General features: G+C 52.6%; 1 protein-coding gene across 1 annotated transcript in view; it reads right to left on the bottom strand.

Annotated features, from left to right (window-relative positions):
* LOC122386779 (organic cation transporter protein-like) overlaps window positions 1-21,196 on the bottom strand; it is a 53,338-nt gene that overhangs the window by 15,378 nt on the left and 16,764 nt on the right. Inside the window, exons 2-5 of the mRNA XM_043376346.1 lie at window positions 20,994-21,085; window positions 20,610-20,758; window positions 20,010-20,219; window positions 17,869-17,972 (exon numbers count right to left, since the gene is read on the bottom strand). Of these exons, the coding sequence (XP_043232281.1) occupies window positions 17,869-17,972; window positions 20,010-20,219; window positions 20,610-20,758; window positions 20,994-21,085 (555 nt within the window). The remainder of the gene's footprint in view (window positions 1-17,868; window positions 17,973-20,009; window positions 20,220-20,609; window positions 20,759-20,993; window positions 21,086-21,196) is intronic.

Genomic DNA, 21,196 nt, shown 5'->3' with positions numbered 1-21,196 from the left:
ATGCATGTGCAGTTGCAGAGTAGCCGAGGCGTCGGCGGCGGACCTGATGTATGTGCCGTTGCAGAGTAACCGAGGCGTCGGGGGCGGACCTGATGCATGTGTGTGAGTTGCAGAGTAGCCGAGGCGTCGGCGGCGGACCTCATGTACGTCCGAACATGGGTGGAGAATTGTTTTCAAGTTGGTATGGCGCCAGTTGCTTGAAACAATACTATCGTGTTTTATTCTTATCAAACTGAAATCCTTAAATTTCGTAGCTGCCATACCATCATTTAAGTTGGTGTGGCGCGTGCCATGCCTGCCATACCATATTCTCGACCCATGCCAGTGCAGAGTTTATGGGGTGGCTGAGGCTATACGACGGCGGGCCTGATGTGTGTGCATGAGTAGCAGAGGAGCCGAGGCGTCGGCGGCGGACCTGATGCATGTGCATGAGTTGCAGAGTAGCCGAGGCGTCGGCGGCGGACCTGATGTATGTGCGTGATTTGCAGAGTAGCCGAGGCGTCGGCGGCGGACCTGATGTATGTGCGTGATTTGCAGAGTGGCCGGGGCGTTGTCGGCGAACCTGATGTGTGTGCGTGGGTTGCAGAGTAGCCGAGGCGTCGGTGGCGGACCTGATGTATGTGCGGTGCAGAGTAGGACGTCGACTACGGAAAATCGGAATACCGATACCAAACCAAGTACCAACCTAGGGTACATTATACCAACAAAATACCGAACACATTAGGAATCAAATAGCAAGTACCGAGTTGGTATCAGTATGGTATCGGTATACCGAAAAGTTGTATCCGAGGACATCTCTACTGCAGAGTAGCCGAGGCGTCGGCGGCGGACCTGATGCATGTGGGTGCCGAGGCGTCGGCGGCGGACCTGATGTATGTGCGGTGCAGAGTAGGACGTCGACTACGGAAAATCGGAATACCGATACAAAACCAAGTACCAACCTAGGGTGCATTATACCAACAAAATACCGAACACATTAGGAATCAAATAGCAAGTACCGATTTGGTATCAGTATGGTATCGGTATACCGAAAAGTTGTATCCGAGGACATCTCTACTGCAGAGTAGCCGAGGCGTCGGCGGCGGACCTGATGCATGTGGGTGCCGAGGCGTCGGCGGCGGACCTGATGTATGTGCGGTGCAGAGTAGTGACGTCAACTACGGAAAATCGGAATACCGATACTAAACCAAGTACCAACCTAGGGTGCATTATACCAACAAAATACCGAACACATTAGGAATCAAACAGCAAGTACCGAATTGGTATCAGTATGGTATCGGTATACCGAAAAGTTGTATCCGAGGACATCTCTACTGCAGAGTAGCCGAGGCGTCGGCGGCGGACCTGGTGCATGTGCGTGCCGAGGCGTCGGCGGCGGACCTGATGCATGTGCGTGCCGAGGCGTCGGCGGCGGACCTGATGCATGTGCGTGCCGAGGCGTCGGCGGCGGACCTGATGTATGTGCGTGCCGAGGCGTCGGCGGCGGACCTGATGCATGTGCATGAGTATGTATGTGCGTGAGTTGCAGAGTAGCCGAGGCGTCGGCAGCGGGCTTGATGTATGTGCAGTGCGGAGTAGCCGGGGCGTCGGACGCATTGCAGTTGCAGAGTAGCCGAGGGGTCGGCGGCGGACCTGATGTGTGTGCATGAGTTGTAGGGTGGCCGGAACCAGGTGTTTTGTGTGTATCGCGTCGCAGGTTGGGGTGCCGCGTTGCACGACCCTTCAAAGCGTGCCTACCAGGCTCCCCGGTTTCCTTTACGATTGTGTGTGCGCTTAATATGCCTCTGAATAGATGCGCGTCAGTCGCCGGGGAACCATCCTCATGGTGGCGCCGCGTCAGTCGCCGGGCAACCATCCTCGTGGTGTCGCCGCCAAGGAACCGCACTCCGCTGTACGTACCCCCGAGCCGTGCTCGATACGCCTCACCTGCCGTGCCGGCGTTAGTGTGCCTGACCATAGAATCCTTGCAGCCGTTGGTACTCCCCACAGCTTCCCTGGCTCCCTTCTCGCTCGCTCTCCGCTCCACTCGCCGGCGGCCATGTCGGCGTTAAGGAGTGCGTGATCGGATAATCCTCGTAGCCGTTGGCACTCCGCACGGATTCCTTAGCTCACTTCTCGCCCACTCTCTGCTCCACTCGCCGTCCGTCGCAGTCGACGACTGCCGTTCGCGCCTCTCGGCTCTGCTGCCAGCGGCGCGCCCGTTCCTACACTCCCCTTCGCACCACCCCTAGTCAGGGTCTGCCCCGCGTCTGTCGGCGGGGTGATTTATCTGTCTCCGACCCCCGTCTCCCTTTGCTCCGGTCACGTTCAGTGGCGCCCGGGCAGGGTCCTAACCTTCCATAGCCGCGTCGCCGCTATGAGTTGACTGCCGCGCCATAAACACGTGCCAACAACAGTCTTTTTTTTAAGGTCGACTCCGCTCGCGCAACTTTTGACTGACCCTCACTGCTACTATAGGTATTGCTTCCATATTATGCTGTGGAAAGCTTTACTTCACCAAGTGGCTAAAAACCTCCATCAAGGTATATTTTCCTAGCAATTTTTCTGGCGTTTTGGGGGGGGCCAAACAGGCCACTTTAGGCCTTTGGGGGGGGCCATGGCCCCCGTGGCCCCCCCCCCTGGATTCGCCAGTGCCTACTACCTATGCTTCTTTGTGCGATGTTTTTAGGGCTTTAGTTCACGAGACATGTGCCAATTTGTCCAAGGACGTCAAAATCAAGAAAAGTAGCCTTTCAATGACCTTTAGTGACTTGGACCTTGTCCTGAGTTGAAAAGCGACCGTGGTAAATTCGTCATGACTATTGAAATATATTTCGACCGTTTGAAGGCTTATAAGTTACATGCTGTATTGCTGTAATAGGTACTCAGGACATAATAGGTACCCTGTACCAACCAAACCATGTATAACTGAACAGCCTACACATTGCGATCTATAACGAGTAGCGCATATGAATTTCTGCATCGCTTCGGCAGATTATCGTTCCACGGACGATTCAAACCAGCATTGGTCATATCTACTTCTCATTACATTGCTAATATGATTCAGCCCACGCCCGTCACGCAGAATCATTACCAGTTCGCAGCAGATATAACTGGGAATAAACGTTCTGACCGATCCTGCTAAAAACCCCGAGCAATGCCAATGGTAACATTCGCAGAAACGGGACGTCACAGTTAGAATACGTCAGCCGGCGCTCTTCGGTCTCTCAGGAACTGGAAATACAGGTTTTAGGGGGCGGATGAGGGGGGGGGGAGTCTCCAGCCCGTCCTCCAGGAGCGCTCAGCCGCGGTAGCTGTAGCTATCTATAGACGTTATGGGTGAAACCGGACGGCCCGGTCCGATCACACTCGTGAATGGCTGGCACAGTATGGCTGATACGGAATCCGTCTCTGTCTGGGGGCCACTTTGACGATGGGGAATATTTGTTTCTGGTCCCTAAAAAGCTGTTTCTGGCACCTAATTCCTGATCAGCCCCAAAATGCTTATTCGACCCTAATATCTGAATCTGGCACCTAATTGCTTCCACACAGCCTAAAGTTGCCAGATCGTCTAGTTGAACTCCGTATTTGCTGTTTGCTGATTCAGCACCAAAACCAAAACATCCAGCACCTATTTTATTCCACGTTTGCCTACCTAATTCGCGTAATCTTCCTGATTTTATGTATCCTAACAACATGAACGTTGCATTCGGTGATGTCAAGTGCCATTTTCGCCAGTGGAGATAATGATTAATGCCATTTCTAGCCTGGCCAAAAGAGAATCACTAGCCAGCTATGGTGCAGCATAGCAAGACGCTCCTATACCAGCCCGCTATGTAGAGACTAGAGATTATTGCACCCTCAGCCATTTTAACGTGAAAAGTTTGGATCCGTCACTTCCAGCCAGGCTCTCAGGTCATAAACTGGAGTAAAGCAAAATGTCAACTCTGAACAGACATGTCACGCAACTGGCCCTCTTTCAACTCATAGCGGCGACGCGGCTATGGAAGGTTAGGACCCTGCCCGGGCGCCACTGAACGTGACCGGAGCAAAGGGAGACGGGGGTCGGAGACAGATAAATCACCCCGCCGACAGACGCGGGGCAGACCCTGACTAGGGGTGGTGCGAAGGGGAGTGTAGGAACGGGCGCGCCGCTGGCAGGAGAGCCGAGAGGCGCGAACGGCAGTCGTCGACTGCGACGGACGGCGAGTGGAGCAGAGAGTGGGCGAGAAGTGAGCTAAGGAATCCGTGCGGAGTGCCAACGGCTACGAGGATTATCCGATCACGCACTCCTTAACGCCGACATGGCCGCCGGCGAGTGGAGCGGAGAGCGAGCGAGAAGGGAGCCAGGGAAGCTGTGGGGAGTACCAACGGCTACAAGGATTCTATGGTCAGGCACACTAACGCCGGCACGGCAGGTGAGGCGTATCGAGCACGGCTCGGGGGTACGTACAGCGGAGTGCGGTTCCTTGGCGGCGACACCACGAGGATGGTTGCCCGGCGACTGACGCGGCGCCACCATGAGGATGGTTTCCCCGGCGACTGACGCGCATCTATTCAGAGGCATATTAAGCGCACACGCAATCGTAAAGGAAACTGGGGAGCCTGGTAGGCACGCTTTGAAGGGTCGTGCAACGCGACACCCCAACCTGCGACGCGATACACACAAAACACCTGGTTCCGGCCACCCTACAACTCATGCACACACATCAGGTCCGCCGCCGACCCCTCGGCTACTCTGCAACTGCTATGCGTCCGACGCCCCGGCTACTCCGCACTGCACATACATCAGGCCCGCTGCCGACGCCTCGGCTACTCTGCAACTCACGCACATACATACCCATGCACATGCATCAGGTCCGCCGCCGACGCCTCGGCACGCACATACATCAGGTCCGCCGCCGACGCCTCGGCACGCACATGCATCAGGTCCGCCGCCGACGCCTCGGCACGCACATGCATCAAGTCCGCCGCCGACGCCTCGGCATGCACATGCATCAGGTCCGCCGCCGACGCCTCGGCTACTCTGCAGTAGAGATGTCCTCGGATATAACTTTTCGGTATACCGATACCATACTGATACCAACTCGGTACTTGCTAATTGATTCCTAATGTGTTCGGTATTTTGTTGGTATAATGCACCATAGGTTGGTAGGTACTTGGTTTGGTATCGGTATTCCGATTTTCCGTAGTCGACGTCCTACTCTGCACCGCACATACATCAGGTCCGCCGCCGACGCCTCGGCACCCACACGCATCAGGTCCGCCGCCGACGCCTCGGCTACTCTGCTGTAGAGATGTCCTCGGATACAACTTTCGGTATACCGATACCATACTGATACCAACTCGGTACTTGGTATTTGATTCCTAATGTGTTCGGTATTTTGTTGGTATAATGCACCCTAGGTTGGTACTTGGTTTGGTATCGGTATTCCGATTTTCCGTAGTCGACGTCCTACTCTGCACCGCACATACATCAGGTCCGCCGCCGACGCCTCGGCACGCACATGCATCAGGTCCGCCGCCGACGCCTCGGCTACGCTGCAGTAGAGATGTCCTCGGATATAACTTTTCGGTATACCGATACCATACTGATACCGACTCGGTACTTGCTAATTGATTCCTAATGTGTTCGGTATTTTGTTGGTATAATGCACCCTAGGTTGGTACTTGGCTTGGTATCGGTATTCCGATTTTCCGTAGTCGACGTCCTACTCTGCACCGCACATACATCAGGTCCGCCGCCGACGCCTCGGCACGCACATGCATCAGGTCCGCCGCCGACGCCTCGGCTACTCTGCAGTAGAGATGTCCTCGGATACGACTTTCGGTATACCGATACCATACTGATACCAACTCGGTACTTGGTATTTGATTCCTAATGTGTTCGGTATTTTGATGGTATAACGAACCATAGGCTGGTACTTGGTTTGGTATCGGTATTCCGTTTTTCCGTAGTTGACATCAATACACTGCACTGCACATACATCAGGTCCGCCACCGACGCCTCGGCTACTCTGCAACCCACGCACACACATCAGGTTCGCCGACAACGCCCCGGCCACTCCGCAAATCACGCACATACATCAGGTCCGCCGCCGACGCCTCGGCTACTCTGCAACTCATGCACATGCATCAGGTCCGCCGCCGACGCCTCGGCTCCTCTGCTACTCATGCACACACATCAGGCCCGCCGTCGTATAGCCTCAGCCACCCCGTAAACTCTGCACCGGCATGGGTCGAGAATATGGTATGGCAGGCATGGCACGCGCCGCACCAACTTAAAAGATGGTATACTTTTCAGGGTAAAAGCTACGAAATTTAAGGATTTCAGTTTGATAAGAATAAAACACGATAGTATTGTTCCGAGCAACTGGCGCCATACCAACTTTGAAAACAATTCTCCACCCATGTTCGCACGTACATGAGGTCCGCCGCCGACGCCTCGGCTACTCTGCAACTCACACACATGCATCAGGTCCGCCCCCGACGCCTCGGTTACTCTGCAACGGCACATACATCAGGTCCGCCGCCGACGCCTCGGCTACTCTGCAACTCACGCACACGCATCAGGTCCGCCACTGACGCCTCGGCTACGCTACAACCCTTGCACGTAAGTACATCAGGACCGCCGCCGACGCCTCAGCTACTCTGCAACTCATGCACATACATCGGGCCCGCCGCCGACGCCTGGGCTGCACTGTAACCCCTGCACACATCGGGTCCGCCACCGGCGCCTCGGCTAATCTGCAACCCATGCACACGCATCAGGCCCGGCGCCGACGCCTCGGCTACTCTGCAACTTACAGGCGCCAGGTGCGCCGCCGTCACCTCGGCCCTCTGCAACACGGTAGGCACTTAGCTTACTAAAGCGCATTTTAGCGACATCAGAGCCGGAGTCGATCGCCGGCGACCTGGTCACTCGTGGAGGTGTTCACCGCCGTACCGTACAACACGGAACGCAGACCATTTAGTCACGCCGGCGATTCGATCGGAGTCTGGCAGGCGTAGTTCAGACACGCTATTGTCATCGCATATAACATCTTGCCACGAAACCGCTGCTCGGCAACTCGACATTCTTTTTTTTTTTCGCCGGGACTGGAAAACAGCATCTCCTTTTTTTTTGTCTCAGAGACCAGCTTTGGGATAATGCCCCTTGTCAAAACAGACCACGCATTTCGAGAAGCGCTTCCGAACGCAACCTGATGGACATACGCTGCCGCAGAAACACATCTCAGCCAGTCACCTTGGAGGCTCGGTTTAGCACTCAAGGCGTCTCTTTGTAAAAAGGTCTCAAAGTATTTTCTAAGTGGCCGCCTCCGTATTTCTGCAAATCGACATACGCATACATCCGGTCCGGCGCCGACGCCTCGACCACTCTGTCTACCGCCTCCGTATTTCTGCAAATCGACATACGCATACATCCGGTCCGGCGCCGACGCCTCGACCACTCTGTCTACACTACACAGCTGGTCCGCTGCCGACGCCTCGGCTACTCTGTCTACACTACACACCTGGTCCGCTGCCGACGCCTCGGCCACTCGGTCTACACTACACACCGGTCCGCTGCCGACGCCTCGGCCACTTTGCGCTTAACACGCACGCACACACACACACACACACGCACCCCCCCCCCACACACACACACATACACACCCGGTCTGCGTCATGCATCGGCTGCTCTGCAACTCGACAGGCATCTAGCTATCGACAGACTATGAACTTCTTTCGTCCAATGTCTGAAATACTGGGCTCAACGGTGGCAGACGAGACCGAAAGAACAATCCGCACACACTGAGAAAACAGTTTCTCCATTTTCGGTCTCAGAGATCAGTTTCGGGCTAATGTCCCCGATTCAAAACAGATCACACATTTTGAGAATATTTTCTGAGCAACGCCATTGATCGCAGAAACAGAGCTCAGTCGGTACCTATTTTCGGTGTCAAGCTTTTAAAAATTAGTCTCACTATGAAACCAGTTTCCAGTCCGAACCCCAGTTTCGGTATCGCTTGAATCCAGTATTCGGGTACATGAGCCCTTAGGAAGCCTTACTGAAACCGTTTTAAAATTCAGACACATTTGAGGCTGGTTTCAGCGCTCAATTGAGTCTTTATTCAAACTGCTCTCAAAGTGTATTCTGAATGCAGGAATCGAGCAAGCACAGACAAAATGCATGCAAGATCATGCCCGGACACAACTACACCGACTACGCCGCTGCCTGCCGGCTCCCCAATCTCGAGACTCCGAGTAAGCGTCGCGACACTGCAATCTGCGGCAAGCTGGCAGCCGACACTTTCGCGAACCCTGCCCACCCACGGTAACCCGTGCGAGCAGCTGCCAAATGTGAGTCCCCATATGCGCTGGCAATGCAAAGTTGTCATCCCGCAGGCCAGAACGGAGGGGCAGAAAAGTCATCGGCGCCCGTGCTCACAGGCCTCATGAACAGCACGTGATTCTTAGGTAGGGGTAGGTGCATTTAAAGTACGCTAACAATGCACCGTTCCTACTTTCCGTGAGGTGAGGCACTGTGCTTTGCGTGCGGCGCCATCACAGCACCGGAATCTATGCACAACCTTTTCTACCAGTCATTCACGGCCACATGGCCATACAAACCTCATTTATGTATGTGCGGTCGTATAAGCACGTAAACCGGGTCCGCCGCCGACGCCGCGGCTAAGTTGCGCGCAACATAGGTCTACGGGACCGCTGCCGACGACTAGATAATCTGCAGCACGATATCAAAGGCGAAACCAGGCCACTGATCCCAGATTCGCGGCATTCCATTTTAGCCAGCACCGATGACGTCGGTTTAGGCGCCGGGAAGCGTGCCGGGCTAAACATCACAACCCCGAGGCCGCGAACACGGGGGTCCAAGACCGACACGGGGACAAAACCATCGGATCGGACCCCCCCCCCCCTCACCGCAGTGTGTCCAGGCATGGCTTCACACACACCGGAATATCAGCGCACGACACGGCAGGGCCGCCGGGAACCACAGTCGCCCCTCCCCCCCCCTCCCCCAAGGCCGCCCGCGCCGACCGCCAGTCAGAAAAGACAGCCATCGGCGGAGCCAGAGCCGGCCGCCGGCCGCTGGCACAGCCCCGGCACCGCCATGACACCGGACCGGCTGATGAGACAGTCAACGCCGGGGCAGCCGCGGGCCCGCCTGCCGGTACTGTCCGCGGGGCCACAGAGGCCCACAGTGGGGCCGCCACGGTCCTCAAACCGGGCGACAGCAGCCTGACGGGCCGCCCCGCCGCAACCTGATACCAGCCGACGCCGCACGACCCGGCTCCCCCGCTGTCCCCCGGCGGCCACGAGAGGCAGACGACTAACGAACACCCCGAACACGGTCACGTTCCATTAGTGGGTCGCGGCGCCCCCACGCCGGTCGACAGTGAGTCACTGGCGGCACTGTGCGGGGAGTATGGGGTCCAGTCACAGCTGACTCAGGACGGGAGCCGACCTTGGGGTGGAGGGAGTCCCTCGCCGCCCCGGTTCACACTAACTGGTTCGACCCAAACTCACCACCAAGAGCCATGCCGCAATAACAGACCGGGCATCGCCAGCGGAACACACTGGGAACCTTTCCGCATGCGGCATGTGCCCGGGTTCGTGGTCAAACCATTAACTGCTCAGCAGAGATCGAGAAGGTGTGGGCAGCGGACGCTTAGCCTAAGACTTTTTCATTCCATTGGGTGTATTTGGCGTTTTTTAGGGGCCGTCCTACCCTACAAACGAGCCGACGCGAGTGGTTTCGGCCGCTGACAGCCAACTGAGGCGAACGCTTGGTGATAGTGGCGCGGGCAACGGGGGCCTAATCAACTCATAGCGGCGACGCGGCTATGGAAGGTTAGGACCCTGCCCGGGCGCCACTGAACGTGACCGGAGCAAAGGGAGACGGGGGTCGGAGACAGATAAATCACCCCGCCGACAGACGCGGGGCAGACCCTGACTAGGGGTGGTGCGAAGGGGAGTGTAGGAACGGGCGCGCCGCTGGCAGGAGAGCCGAGAGGCGCGAACGGCAGTCGTCGACTGCGACGGACGGCGAGTGGAGCAGAGAGTGGGCGAGAAGTTTCCCACCCACCCTCACCTTTTTAATAGATGCGACTTCGAGATTCGTCAAACCTGCATATCCTTAATCCCGACCATTTACCTCGTCGTTATCACTCCGTCGGTGCGTTTTTTAGGGGCCGTCCTACCCTACAAACGAGCCGACGCGAGTGGTTTCGGCCGCTGACAGCCAACTGAGGCGAACGCTTGGTGATAGTGGCGCGGGCAACGGGGGCCTAATTCAATATTATTAGCTTTCTGCAATCATCGTCTGACTCCATCTCGATCAAACGCAGCATCCGGTTTCTACAGGGGCGTTTGACTGACCGGCCACACAATAACCAAAAACAAAATCAAAGCTTCATGCACACATATGACATAAGTAAGAAACGGATGAAAAAGGCACAACCACGGCACAACTCTGCGCGGCAAACAACAGACAATGTCCCACGCAAGATCCCGCGTTTCTTCAGCGGCCTTGAACGGAATGAAAACATCACATTTCTTTTTGGAGCTATTTGATGACGTCAAATAATACAATACCCGTTTTAATGGTCAAAATCGAGACAATTACTCACAAAAATGTTTCACTTTAAGCATTACAAATAAATACTTTTAAATATTTAAATGACATTGTTTTTTTTCAAACAAATCAATATTATTTGCTTACTTAAACGTCATATACAATGCTGAGATCACTACGGGGCTGTCTTAGAGTGTAGCTGCACTGGCAACCTTTAGGCTAGACTCCAGGGGTCATTATACCAGAACAACATGATTCTACCAGCCAGTAGCTCATTTTTCTACTAGATTGGTGCTAGGCTCATCATTTAGGTGCCAGATTCAGAAAAAAAGAGTAAGGCGTAGGGGAGAACGAGGTGAGTTGTATCACTTTTTACTTCAGGTCATATATCTCCCTAGATTTAACGAATAAAGTTACCGTTGATATACCAAAGGAAAGCTACAACCTTTCTCTACATGCATTCTACCGCACGTCATGCTACGGTTTCTTATTTTGGCTACACCTCGCTTTAAATTGGACCACTACAACTGGTACCATTTGCCCCACTAGTGAGGTAAGTTGTACTGCCTGGTGAGTTAAGATGTATCAATGTTTTATGATAGAAAATGCGACTTACTTACACTTCTACGCAGTCCGAAGAATGATACAAGTAGGTATCCTGATTAAAAAGCCCAGCTCCAGCCAGCAGATCAGCTCAGCCATTTCCTGATGTCGCTTTAGTGTACGCACGACCCATAAGAAAATCATATCATTTCTGCAATATAAACACATGTCGAAATCTGTTTGTCCGTCGTCCGTGTTTATATAATAAATATTAAAGGCGTCCCTTGCCATGAGACCGTGTATTTCGCATCATTCTCTCGATGACAAACCATTTTGTGAAAGGAACAAGGCAGAGTAGTCTGCTAACATTAAGCCAACACTGCGAACTCTGAACATTAAGCCAACACTGCGAACTCTGCAGTCAACTCATGTGTCAAACTAGTACGCGAAATCCGAGTCGTCAGAATCACAGTTCTGGCACACAAAGAGACCGGCACCATCGGAATTGATGCAAGCTTCATGTGCCCAGCGTTCACATGCCGAACACCGTATCCACTGTTCTCCTGGTCTGCTATTGGAATACGGCTCAACGCACACGAGGCAGAACGTCTCCTCTGCATCGGAATCATACGCCTCGCACCTCGACGCTGACTTATTCACTCGCTTCTTAGTCTTCTTTCCTTGGGCTTTTACCGTCCTCTTCTTGGCTCCTGATTCCTTCGAATTTGCCTTCCCGGTCTTGGGCTTCTTCTTTGCTTGTTCTTCTTCGAGCATTCGCTTTACTGGCGAGTCCGTCAACACCATCGAACTCCTCTTCTTTCTCCCTCGCTGCGATTTCCTCGCAGGAAGATGACCACTAAGGATGGGTCGAACTGCCTTCGGAGAAAACGTTTCGTCTGCACTACTGGCAGTCAAGTGGTGCGAAGCGTCCTCACAGTCAGTCACTTCCAGGAGAGCGCTGCTCGGGTCCGGCGCGCACTGAGGAGCGCTGCTCGGGCCCGGCGCGCACTGAGGAGCGCTGCTCGGGCCGGGCGCGCACTGAGGAGCGCTGCTCGGGCCCGGCGCGCACTGAGGAGCGCTGCTCGGGTCCGGCGCGCGCTGAGGAGCGCTGCTCGGGCCCGGCGCGCACTGAGGAGCGCTGCTCGGGCCAGGCGCGCACTGAGGAGCGCTGCTCGGGCCAGGCGCGCACTGAGGAGCGCTGCTCGGGTCCGGCGCGCGCTGAGGAGCGCTGCTCCGGCCGGGCGCGCACTGAGGAGCGCTGCTCGGGTCCGGCGCGCGCTGAGGAGCGCTGCTCGGGCCCGGCGCGCACTGAGGAGCGCTGCTCGGGTCCGGCGCGCGCTGAGGAGCGCTGCTCCGGCCGGGCGCGCACTGAGGAGCGCTGCTCGGGTCCGGCGCGCGCTGAGGAGCGCTGCTCGGGCCCGGCGCGCACTGAGGAGCGCTGCTCGGGCCAGGCGCGCACTGAGGAGCGCTGCTCGGGTCCGGCGCGCGCTGAGGAGCGCTGCTCGGGCCCGGCGCGCACTGAGGAGCGCTGCTCGGGCCAGGCGCGCACTGAGGAGCGCTGCTCGGGCCAGGCGCGCACTGAGGAGCGCTGCTCGGGTCCGGCGCGCGCTGAGGAGCGCTGCTCGGGCCAGGCGCGCACTGAGGAGCGCTGCTCGGGCCGGGCGCGCACTGAGGAGCGCTGCTCGGGTCCGGCGCGCGCTGAGGAGCGCTGCTCGGGTCCGACACGTGCTGAGGAGTGCCAGTTGCTCTTGCACCGTCCTCTCCAGCGTCTCTTGGACGATCTGTTACTTGTGACGGGCAGAAGTCTGCTTCACAGAAGACTTCAGGGTTAAGCGGAACTATGCCCGACACGCGGAACCCGCTCGTGATGTTGGCCTGTGTGCTGGCACTTGCCCAGGCGTCGCGGAGTACGCCGGGGATGTCGTGGATAGTCATTGTGCGCCCTCTGTTGTTGCGAAGCCAGTTCGCCTGTGCGCATCCAAGGTATCGTTTCAGTGGACCGTACACTGATCTGTCGAGAGGCTGCAGTTTGTGCGAGCAGTGGGGCGGGAATGACAGCAAGACCACGCCGTTTTCCTTAGCGTAGGTCACAGCCTCTACGCCAAGGTGACTTTCATGGTTGTCGAGAAGAAGAAGCACCGGCCTCTCTTTTGAGCATCGCGTGTGCTTCACGAAGTGGACGAGGAAGATTTTGAAGTTTTCCTTCGTCATCCAGCCAGATGGGTACGCGGAGCCGATGCATCCTGGAGGACCGTCTCTCACGAAGTGAGGCTGGTATCGTACCCGCGGAAATATTAGCATGGGCGGTACTGTATTTCCGCAGGCACTCACCGCTGCACAAACGGTCACCAGCTCACCGCGCTCCGCAGAGGTCAGAGACCCCACCTGCCTCGAACCTCTAGCGGTGACAACCTGTGGTGGCTTTTGCACCGTGGTGACTCCCGTTTCGTCCACATTCCAAATGTCCTCTTTGCTGAACTGGTAGCGGTCCACAACTTCCGTGAGCTTTGCAAAAAACTCGTTTACGTTGTGCCTGTTGAAGCCGCTTGCTCTTCCCATGCTAGTAGCTTCAGGGGTTCTCACGGCCAGGTTTCGGCGCTTACGAAATGACCGAAACCACTCCACACCCGCCATCTTGTTGTCCTCCCATGATTGAGGCACAGTGATCCCATATTTTTTGGCACAGTCATAGGCCAGGACGCGCACATCCTTTGGTGTCAGTCCGAAAAATATTTCGGCAGCCTCCTTCAGATACCCTTCAAGGATGGATTCTTGCTCATCTGTGAACACCCTTGTTCCGCAGTTCTGGTACCCCATGCGCTGTCCTAAACGTCCCTCTTTTTTCATGCGGACGAAACGGTTCAGGGTCTGATAGTTAACGCCAAAATTTTTCGCGACACCTCTAATTGACAGCCCTTTTTGAACGACTAGGGTTGCCGCCCTCTCCAAAACATCTTCCGGGCTGTTCTGCCGTCTATCTGTCTTTCGGACGTAGCTCCGACCCATGGCATTCGTGAGCTGGAAAAAGCGTTCAGGAATTAGGATTACAGGATGAAGCAAGTGACGGTCACGTGAATAATATGAATGATAGGCAAGTACGTAGGTTAAAATATATTCCTGCCCGGGGCCGGGATGATTCAATAAATGTCACCGAGGTTTTTTAGCGAAAACTCCGAGGGCCGTTAGGCCCGAGGTGCTTTTCGCTAAAAAAGCGAGGTGACATTTATTGAATTCCCGGCCTTAGGGCTGGAAGGTGTTTCCCATACCTGCCAAAAAGCTCACAACTATAATTGATAGTGACGTCAGCAGCCGTGTGGTTCAACGCGTTTAACCACACCCCTTGAACCACACGGCTGGCAATATTAAAGCACTGCATTAAACTTTGAAAAGTGTGGTACAGTGCACGTGCCATTAAAATGCCTGGATGTCTCGATTTAATCATGCAATGTAGCAGGTATGGGAAAGGAAGCATCCACCTTCATGGCAGGACATATAATTTAATTAGGTAGGTATAGGCAGCGTCTAAGACTTAACTATCTATAAAAACTTATCGATATATCTATCGCAATTTGCAACCTTGTTTTAAGTCCATTTTCGACCCGTCTAATGTAAGTATAAACCGGAAATGGAAAATGTTTTAACCTGAGATAAGTTGTATCACTAGTGGGATAAGTTGTATCACTGATACAACTATTCCCACCACTCCCTGATACAACATGTCCATGCGGGCCATTTCAAGAAAAGGTCTGCGAAACGCTATCCGCCATGTTTCATTGCTCGAAACGAATTATGTTGTGATTAAGAGCAATGTTGACACTCACGCATAATGGTAAAACAATAGAAAGCTTTCAACATATTCAAGTCAAAAACATATATTTCCTAAAGAACGCATTTCTTACAACGGACCCATCAAAACACATTATTGGGACTCACCTGAAAACACGTCCGCTCCTGTTCACGTCAAAACACGGAAAGGTGGCGCGCGGCGTGGCGTCTCAAATAGTCGCGACAAGCCTGCCATCTGACGGATAGTTTTCGCAAAAATCGCTCTGATACTACCTGTCCATGATACAACTCACCCCGCTCTCCCCTACCGATGAATAGGTGCCAGAAACAGCTAATTAAGGTCATTTTCCATGATTGGTGCTGGTATCCACCAAATAGGTGCTGAGGACCAAGTTTGGGGCGAGTCAGCTTTTAGGTGCCAGAAATAGCTTTTCTGGGACGCAATTAAATGGCGTCCTTTGACGATTCAGCAATGAGTCAGTGTTTCTTTAAAATTACGAACGGATCCGATGTGGTGTAGTGATCTGGGAAGGGGTGTTATCGCGTTCATGAATCTCACCCGATTACAGAGGAGCCGAGGTAGGTAATGCACGTGTGCATAGATAAAGCAATGCCACTTTTATTGAGGCTTCGTGTTTGCAGAGGTCGGCATGAAAACGCTCCGGCATAAAGTTCCTCACTAAGCTGGTTTATGTTTCGCTTTCTACTAAGGTCACATGAGCAATCGATCATGTATAGGGGAAGCGGGGGTAACACCGCCCCCCTAAGAGAGAGAGAGAGAGAGAGAACTTTGTATTTACAGACACTTAGTCCAATGCTACATAACATGACGATTCATGGCACTCCCAGAGCATCATTCCATGCCGCTCTTAGCGGTGATCGCCGGCGTATGTCACTGTCAACCAGGACATTGATGATCGCGTTGGTGGATGCATCTAAACGCTGCATGAAACCCCATGCTGCTTTTCGGTACATCACGTCAAAATTATCTAATCCTTCACACACATGCATAGACGAAGCGCTACAGAACCTGGAGTAGCCAAAGAATATTCTGACAGCATTGTTAAGACACACTTTGAATTTTCTTATAACCGCAGCACTATAAGCACGCCACAAGTGAACACAGTACACAGAAGCACAGTAGGTCGTGAATAAATACTTTTTCACAGCATACGTACACATGCCAAATTTGCGAATGAGCGAATTGGTTCTACAGCACAGCATACGATATTGCTGCTGAATCTCAAGATCATCACGCACATTGTCAGTCATGAAGTAACCAAGATATTTGTACTCACTTACAACTCTTAATATTGTGCCACAAAGAGACAGCTCAGGAGTTTTAAGATTTTTCAAAGCCTTTGGACGCATAATCAAGCATACAGTTTTCTTTGTGTTGTACTTGATATCATACTCCTCTGCAAATCGTTCGCAAGTATTCAAGAGCACTTGCAAGCCATGGTGAGATGGCGAAAGAAGGATGACATCATCAGCATAAGCAATGTGATTCATGCTGCCTAAATAACGGCAGCCAACGCCAGTTTCATCCAGTGCTGAAGAAAGAGAGTCTATATACACATTGAACATGAAGGGGGAAAGTATACCTCCCTGCCTCACGCCGTTACTTACATTAAAACCGCCAGTTGTGACACCACCCCATTTGACGTGAAAAAGCTGAGTACCGTACCATTCAACTAGAAGTTTAACGAGGCTTTTATCAATTCCACGCTTTAAAAGTTTGTCATAGAGTTTCCAGTGATTCACTCTATCAAAAGCTTTTGATGCATCCAGAAAACAAACATACACGGCGCTATTGTTTCTAAGGTAATAATCTATTTTACCTTATTATATATATTGTTTCTAAGCTTTTCGCCAAAATGAGAGAATATGTGTGAAGTCTCTTGGTAGTTATTGTCTTGGTTACAATATTTAAACATTTGCTCCTGTTTTAGGTACTTATTTTGCATGCTCCTAAAAGGTTTTCATGTATCACGACTTTTAAAAATACTTTGCATATTTGCCGCCTACAAATTGTGTGGGTAACCCCGCCACCGGTGTTGATGTTAACCCAACCCATCCCTACGAAAGCTTTTAATTGTTCAGAGATCGCGTGCGATGAGTTTCCTGTCGGTAAGTGGTAATTTTCGCAAATAGTCGGTAATGGACACCTAAATAGGTATAGGTTCATCAGCTGTTTGCCAGTTTTATACAGCTGGCAAGTGCTTGGTCGGGATGCATGAAAAATATAAAGTAAAAAGTCAAATAAGCTGCTTATTCCCGACTTAGGAACATCTACGAACATAAATAAAGCGTGTCTTTGGAATTTCATCACTTATCACGCTACGAACAGGAAACACCGCAACCTCAATTGGGGTAACACCGCCACGGGGTGGCGGTGTTCCCCAATAAGTGATCACAAGCAAAAATCGCCAGCGGCAAGAATGTACTACACGGTTCAAGCAAACCTATCTTACTGGACAAAGCCGATCAGTTATTTTTCGATGTAATCAAGTAAATGAAAATGAGTCTCTACTTAAAGACATTCAAAAGTGCTCCCAACTCATCGAATTTTTATAAGAGAATGTGCATTTTTCTTTAAATGCCCACAATGAGCTTCGATTACACTGAAACACCGGAACACAAATCAGAAGACGCTTACCTTCGTGCGGTTAATAGGAAATAACGGATTTTTACACTTTATAGTTCATACTTTCGCCGCCAGATGGGGTGGCGGTGTTTCCCACAGTGGCGGTGTTCCCCCCGCTTCCCCTTTAATACCTATAGATATTCAGGAACATGTATCAAAGTACAAACCAGTTGGTTTTGAAACGGACACCGTATGCACCTCAATGTCTACTCATACCTAAATATACACCCGACGGCCCACAGTCCACACCGGCATATATTTCCGACTAATGTGTCGTGTTGATTTGGAATTCCCTTACCGGACGGCTGGGCCTTTATACAGTGGGCCGTTGACTCACCAGTCGGCCAGCATGCCACCGAGCACGGCGCCGAGCAGAATGCCCACCATGTAACTGGACTGGGCGTGGGCCACGTACCCGGCCCGGTCACACACCAGGTCAAACTGAAATGCGACAGGTCACACATCAGGTCAAACTGAAATACACGACCAGGTCACACACCAGGTCAAAATGAAACACCCAGCCGGGTAAAACTGAAACACACCAGGTCAAACTGGGACACACCAGTCTCCAGGTCAAACTGAAACACACCAGGTCACACACCAGGTCATTCGACAGGTCAAACTGAAATCATAGGCGGCGGAACGGGGAGGGCACCGGGGCACCGTGCCCCCCGTTGATTTTGGCATTTTAACATTAGCCCTATGGGCATTGCATGGAAAGAATGGGACCAAAAGTCGGCAGTGCCCCCCCCCCCCTTAATTGAAGGTGTTCCGCCGCTACTGACTGAAATACACCCTGTCGCACACCACGTCAAACTGGAATACGGCAGGTCACACACCAGGTTAAACATCCGGTCAAACTGAAACGCAACAGGCGAAAAGAAATCGCCAATTACATGAGAAATTGAAGAAGAAAAAATGTTCAAAGTGGTAAAATAGAATGTACATTTCCTAAGACGGACGCACCGACGCAGCATCGCTTAGCGCACCGCAACACTTCCAGGGCGTGGCAACTGGCAGTGGCTTTCCCCTCCCCTGGGTGCGCACTAATATGCACTAGCCAGCAGCCGGTGCCGATGGGTTTTCCGAGCGGGCTGCGTCGCTGTCGGGCCCACCGAGCTGCCAGCCGCGACCGCGTGGCCTTGGTCCGCCAGCCCCTCCGAGCGTGTGTGTGTGTGTGTGCGCGAGTGAGCCTGCGGCGTGCGTTGACACAGAGGGCCCAGCCGGTAGTTATTCCAGGCTGTTGTTTTGGGCGGCAGCGGCAGCAGCCGGCGGGAGCACGGAACATGCAGGGAGAAGCACCGCCGCCACAGTGAGTGTATTATGAGTAACTACATTAGAGTGAGGGATGAGCGTCACCCTGACAGACAGCTGCTCTGGCGTGACGTCAGAAACAGAACTGCGCGTATACGAACTGACTCATATCTGAGACGTGCACCACTCGGGATAAACGATGTCAAAACGCTCTGGTTTATAATAACCGGCTACTAAAAATAAACAGTCGGTAATTTGTAGAACCACTTGTTGTGACGGCAGCATGAGTGTAGGAATTTTCCTGCGAAGGCCAGGGGACTGGCGACTACGCACTGCTCCATAGATAAGAAAAGCAGCACGCGGTTGTAAACGGATGGACTTTGGAGCGGGTCAGACGTAGCGTAAATGTTCAGGGGCGCGGGAACTACTTTCCGACTGGGGGGGCACACCATAATAGAGATTAACCTAGGGTACCCCCAAATCTAGTTTTCTCACCGGTTTTAGGCCACATATTTTTCACCCCTCGGCTTTTTCAACAAAAAAGAAAACATTTGCAAAAAAAGTGTGATATTCCGTCTCAAAGCTGTGGGGGCACCGCCCCCACGGCCTCAGAGTTGGGGGGGCAAGCTGCCCCCACTGCCCCCCCGGCTCCCGCGCCTATGTAAATGTTTGCAGACGCATGTGTCTGGCGTCCTTCGTATATGGACTAGCACAGCTAATGAAAACGATATGTTTCGACATAATATGTCGTGCAGCGAGATTTTTAAATATTGCTTCAAAACGTACTTGCTACTGCACATAGGTAGGTATCTAACATGGTAAACATATCGTTGTGGAAGGAGCTGAAGTCTGATTTGAAATGGAACCACCAGCGACTTCGCTGCTCACAGCTGATCAACAGCCGTGAATTGATATATTTGCCTCTGTTGTGTCTTGTGCGCTCTTGTGTGCATGAGTGTTTGCACTTGGCCGTCATGTATGTGTATATGTATGTATGTTTGTATGTATGTTTGTATGTATGTATGCATGCATGTATACATGTATGCATGCATGTATGTATGTATGTATGTATGTATGTATGTATGTATGTATGTATGTATGTATGTATGTATGTATGTATGTATGTGATACATGCATATGTATGTGTACAGGTATGCATGTACATATGCAAAGGTCAAGGATGGCTGTACACATATAATCACTAATCACAATCCTGGCCCTCACCTCGCTGACGGCCGAGTCGACGAAGCGCGTCTCGTTGTACTGGTAGGTGCGGTTGGTGTCGCTGCCGATACTGACCGGCCACGAGCGGCAGGGGATCACCGAGCTGGCGGTCAGCTCCTGCTCCGGTATGGCCGGACCCCGCACCACAGGGCCGGAGGGCACCTTGTCGTAGCTGATGTTGAACATCCGACACTGGTCGAACCGCACCTTCTGCCGGCGGCGGAGGGAAGGGCGGTGTGAGAGGCGGGTGCTGGAGAAGATGACGCCTAGGCGAAGACATTGACCGGCATAAAGTGTTGGTGACGGTGATACCAAAATAATGGAAGACAAGTAATATGAGCTTTTTGAAACTTGACCATGATTATTTCTAATAGAAAATGTAACGAATTATTCCATGAATGTAGGCATAGTCTCCTTTAAGTTTCATTCAAGTAAATTGTGTAAAGAAAGTTAAAAAAGTTACTGATAGAAAGTAACTTTAAACTTAACATAACTAACGAACTAATCGTCATATTTTCTACCACTGAAGGAGTAACAAAAACCTATGCCACTTCCTTTACTCCCTATCAACTCCCGAGTTCAGCATGCCGTCTCACTCACCCCATCATACGCCTTTGTGGTGGGGATGGCGTACAGTTTCCACTGTTCGGGGGACCAGTCGGCGAACGCCGGGGGCGGCGCACACCAGTGGTCCACTCCGGTCGGAGCCAGGAACGTGATGGCCAGCATGTTCCACGCGGCCGGGATGCCTGTGGGGTGGATAGCCACCGGTCATTAGGAGACAGTTGTTCATTCATTTCATGTGAGAATAATGATCGCAAGCCGCTTGCGTCTCAGTTTTCGCTTGTTGTATTTACCAACTCGTAAACACTGCAGAATCTGAAAATGAATGCCTTATTGAGCAATTAACTCAAGCTGAGCCTGAGCCGGATCATCGAGAAACAGCTCCAAACAGAGAGCTGTGTGGATGTCTCGGTAACTCACCCAGCAGAGAGAGCACGAGGAAAGTCAGCAGCTGCCATCTTCCTTTGTTTCCGATCACTGTGAGCAGGCTATCCTCGGCCTTCAAAGGCTCCCTGAAAAAAGAAATGCACGAAAAGAAATATTAACAGTGACTAACACGGAAGCGAAAATAGCAATCCTGTAGATACCTATTGTTAAATTGGGAATAAATAAGAATTGCCCAC

Source organism: Amphibalanus amphitrite, unplaced genomic scaffold (genome assembly GCF_019059575.1).
Source record: "Amphibalanus amphitrite isolate SeventyFive unplaced genomic scaffold, NRLGWU_Aamphi_draft 000262F_arrow, whole genome shotgun sequence".
Lineage (NCBI taxonomy): Eukaryota > Metazoa > Arthropoda > Thecostraca > Balanomorpha > Balanidae > Amphibalanus > Amphibalanus amphitrite.
The sequence above is the reverse complement of the archived record's forward strand: the minus strand, read 5'-3'. Positions and strand labels throughout refer to the sequence as shown.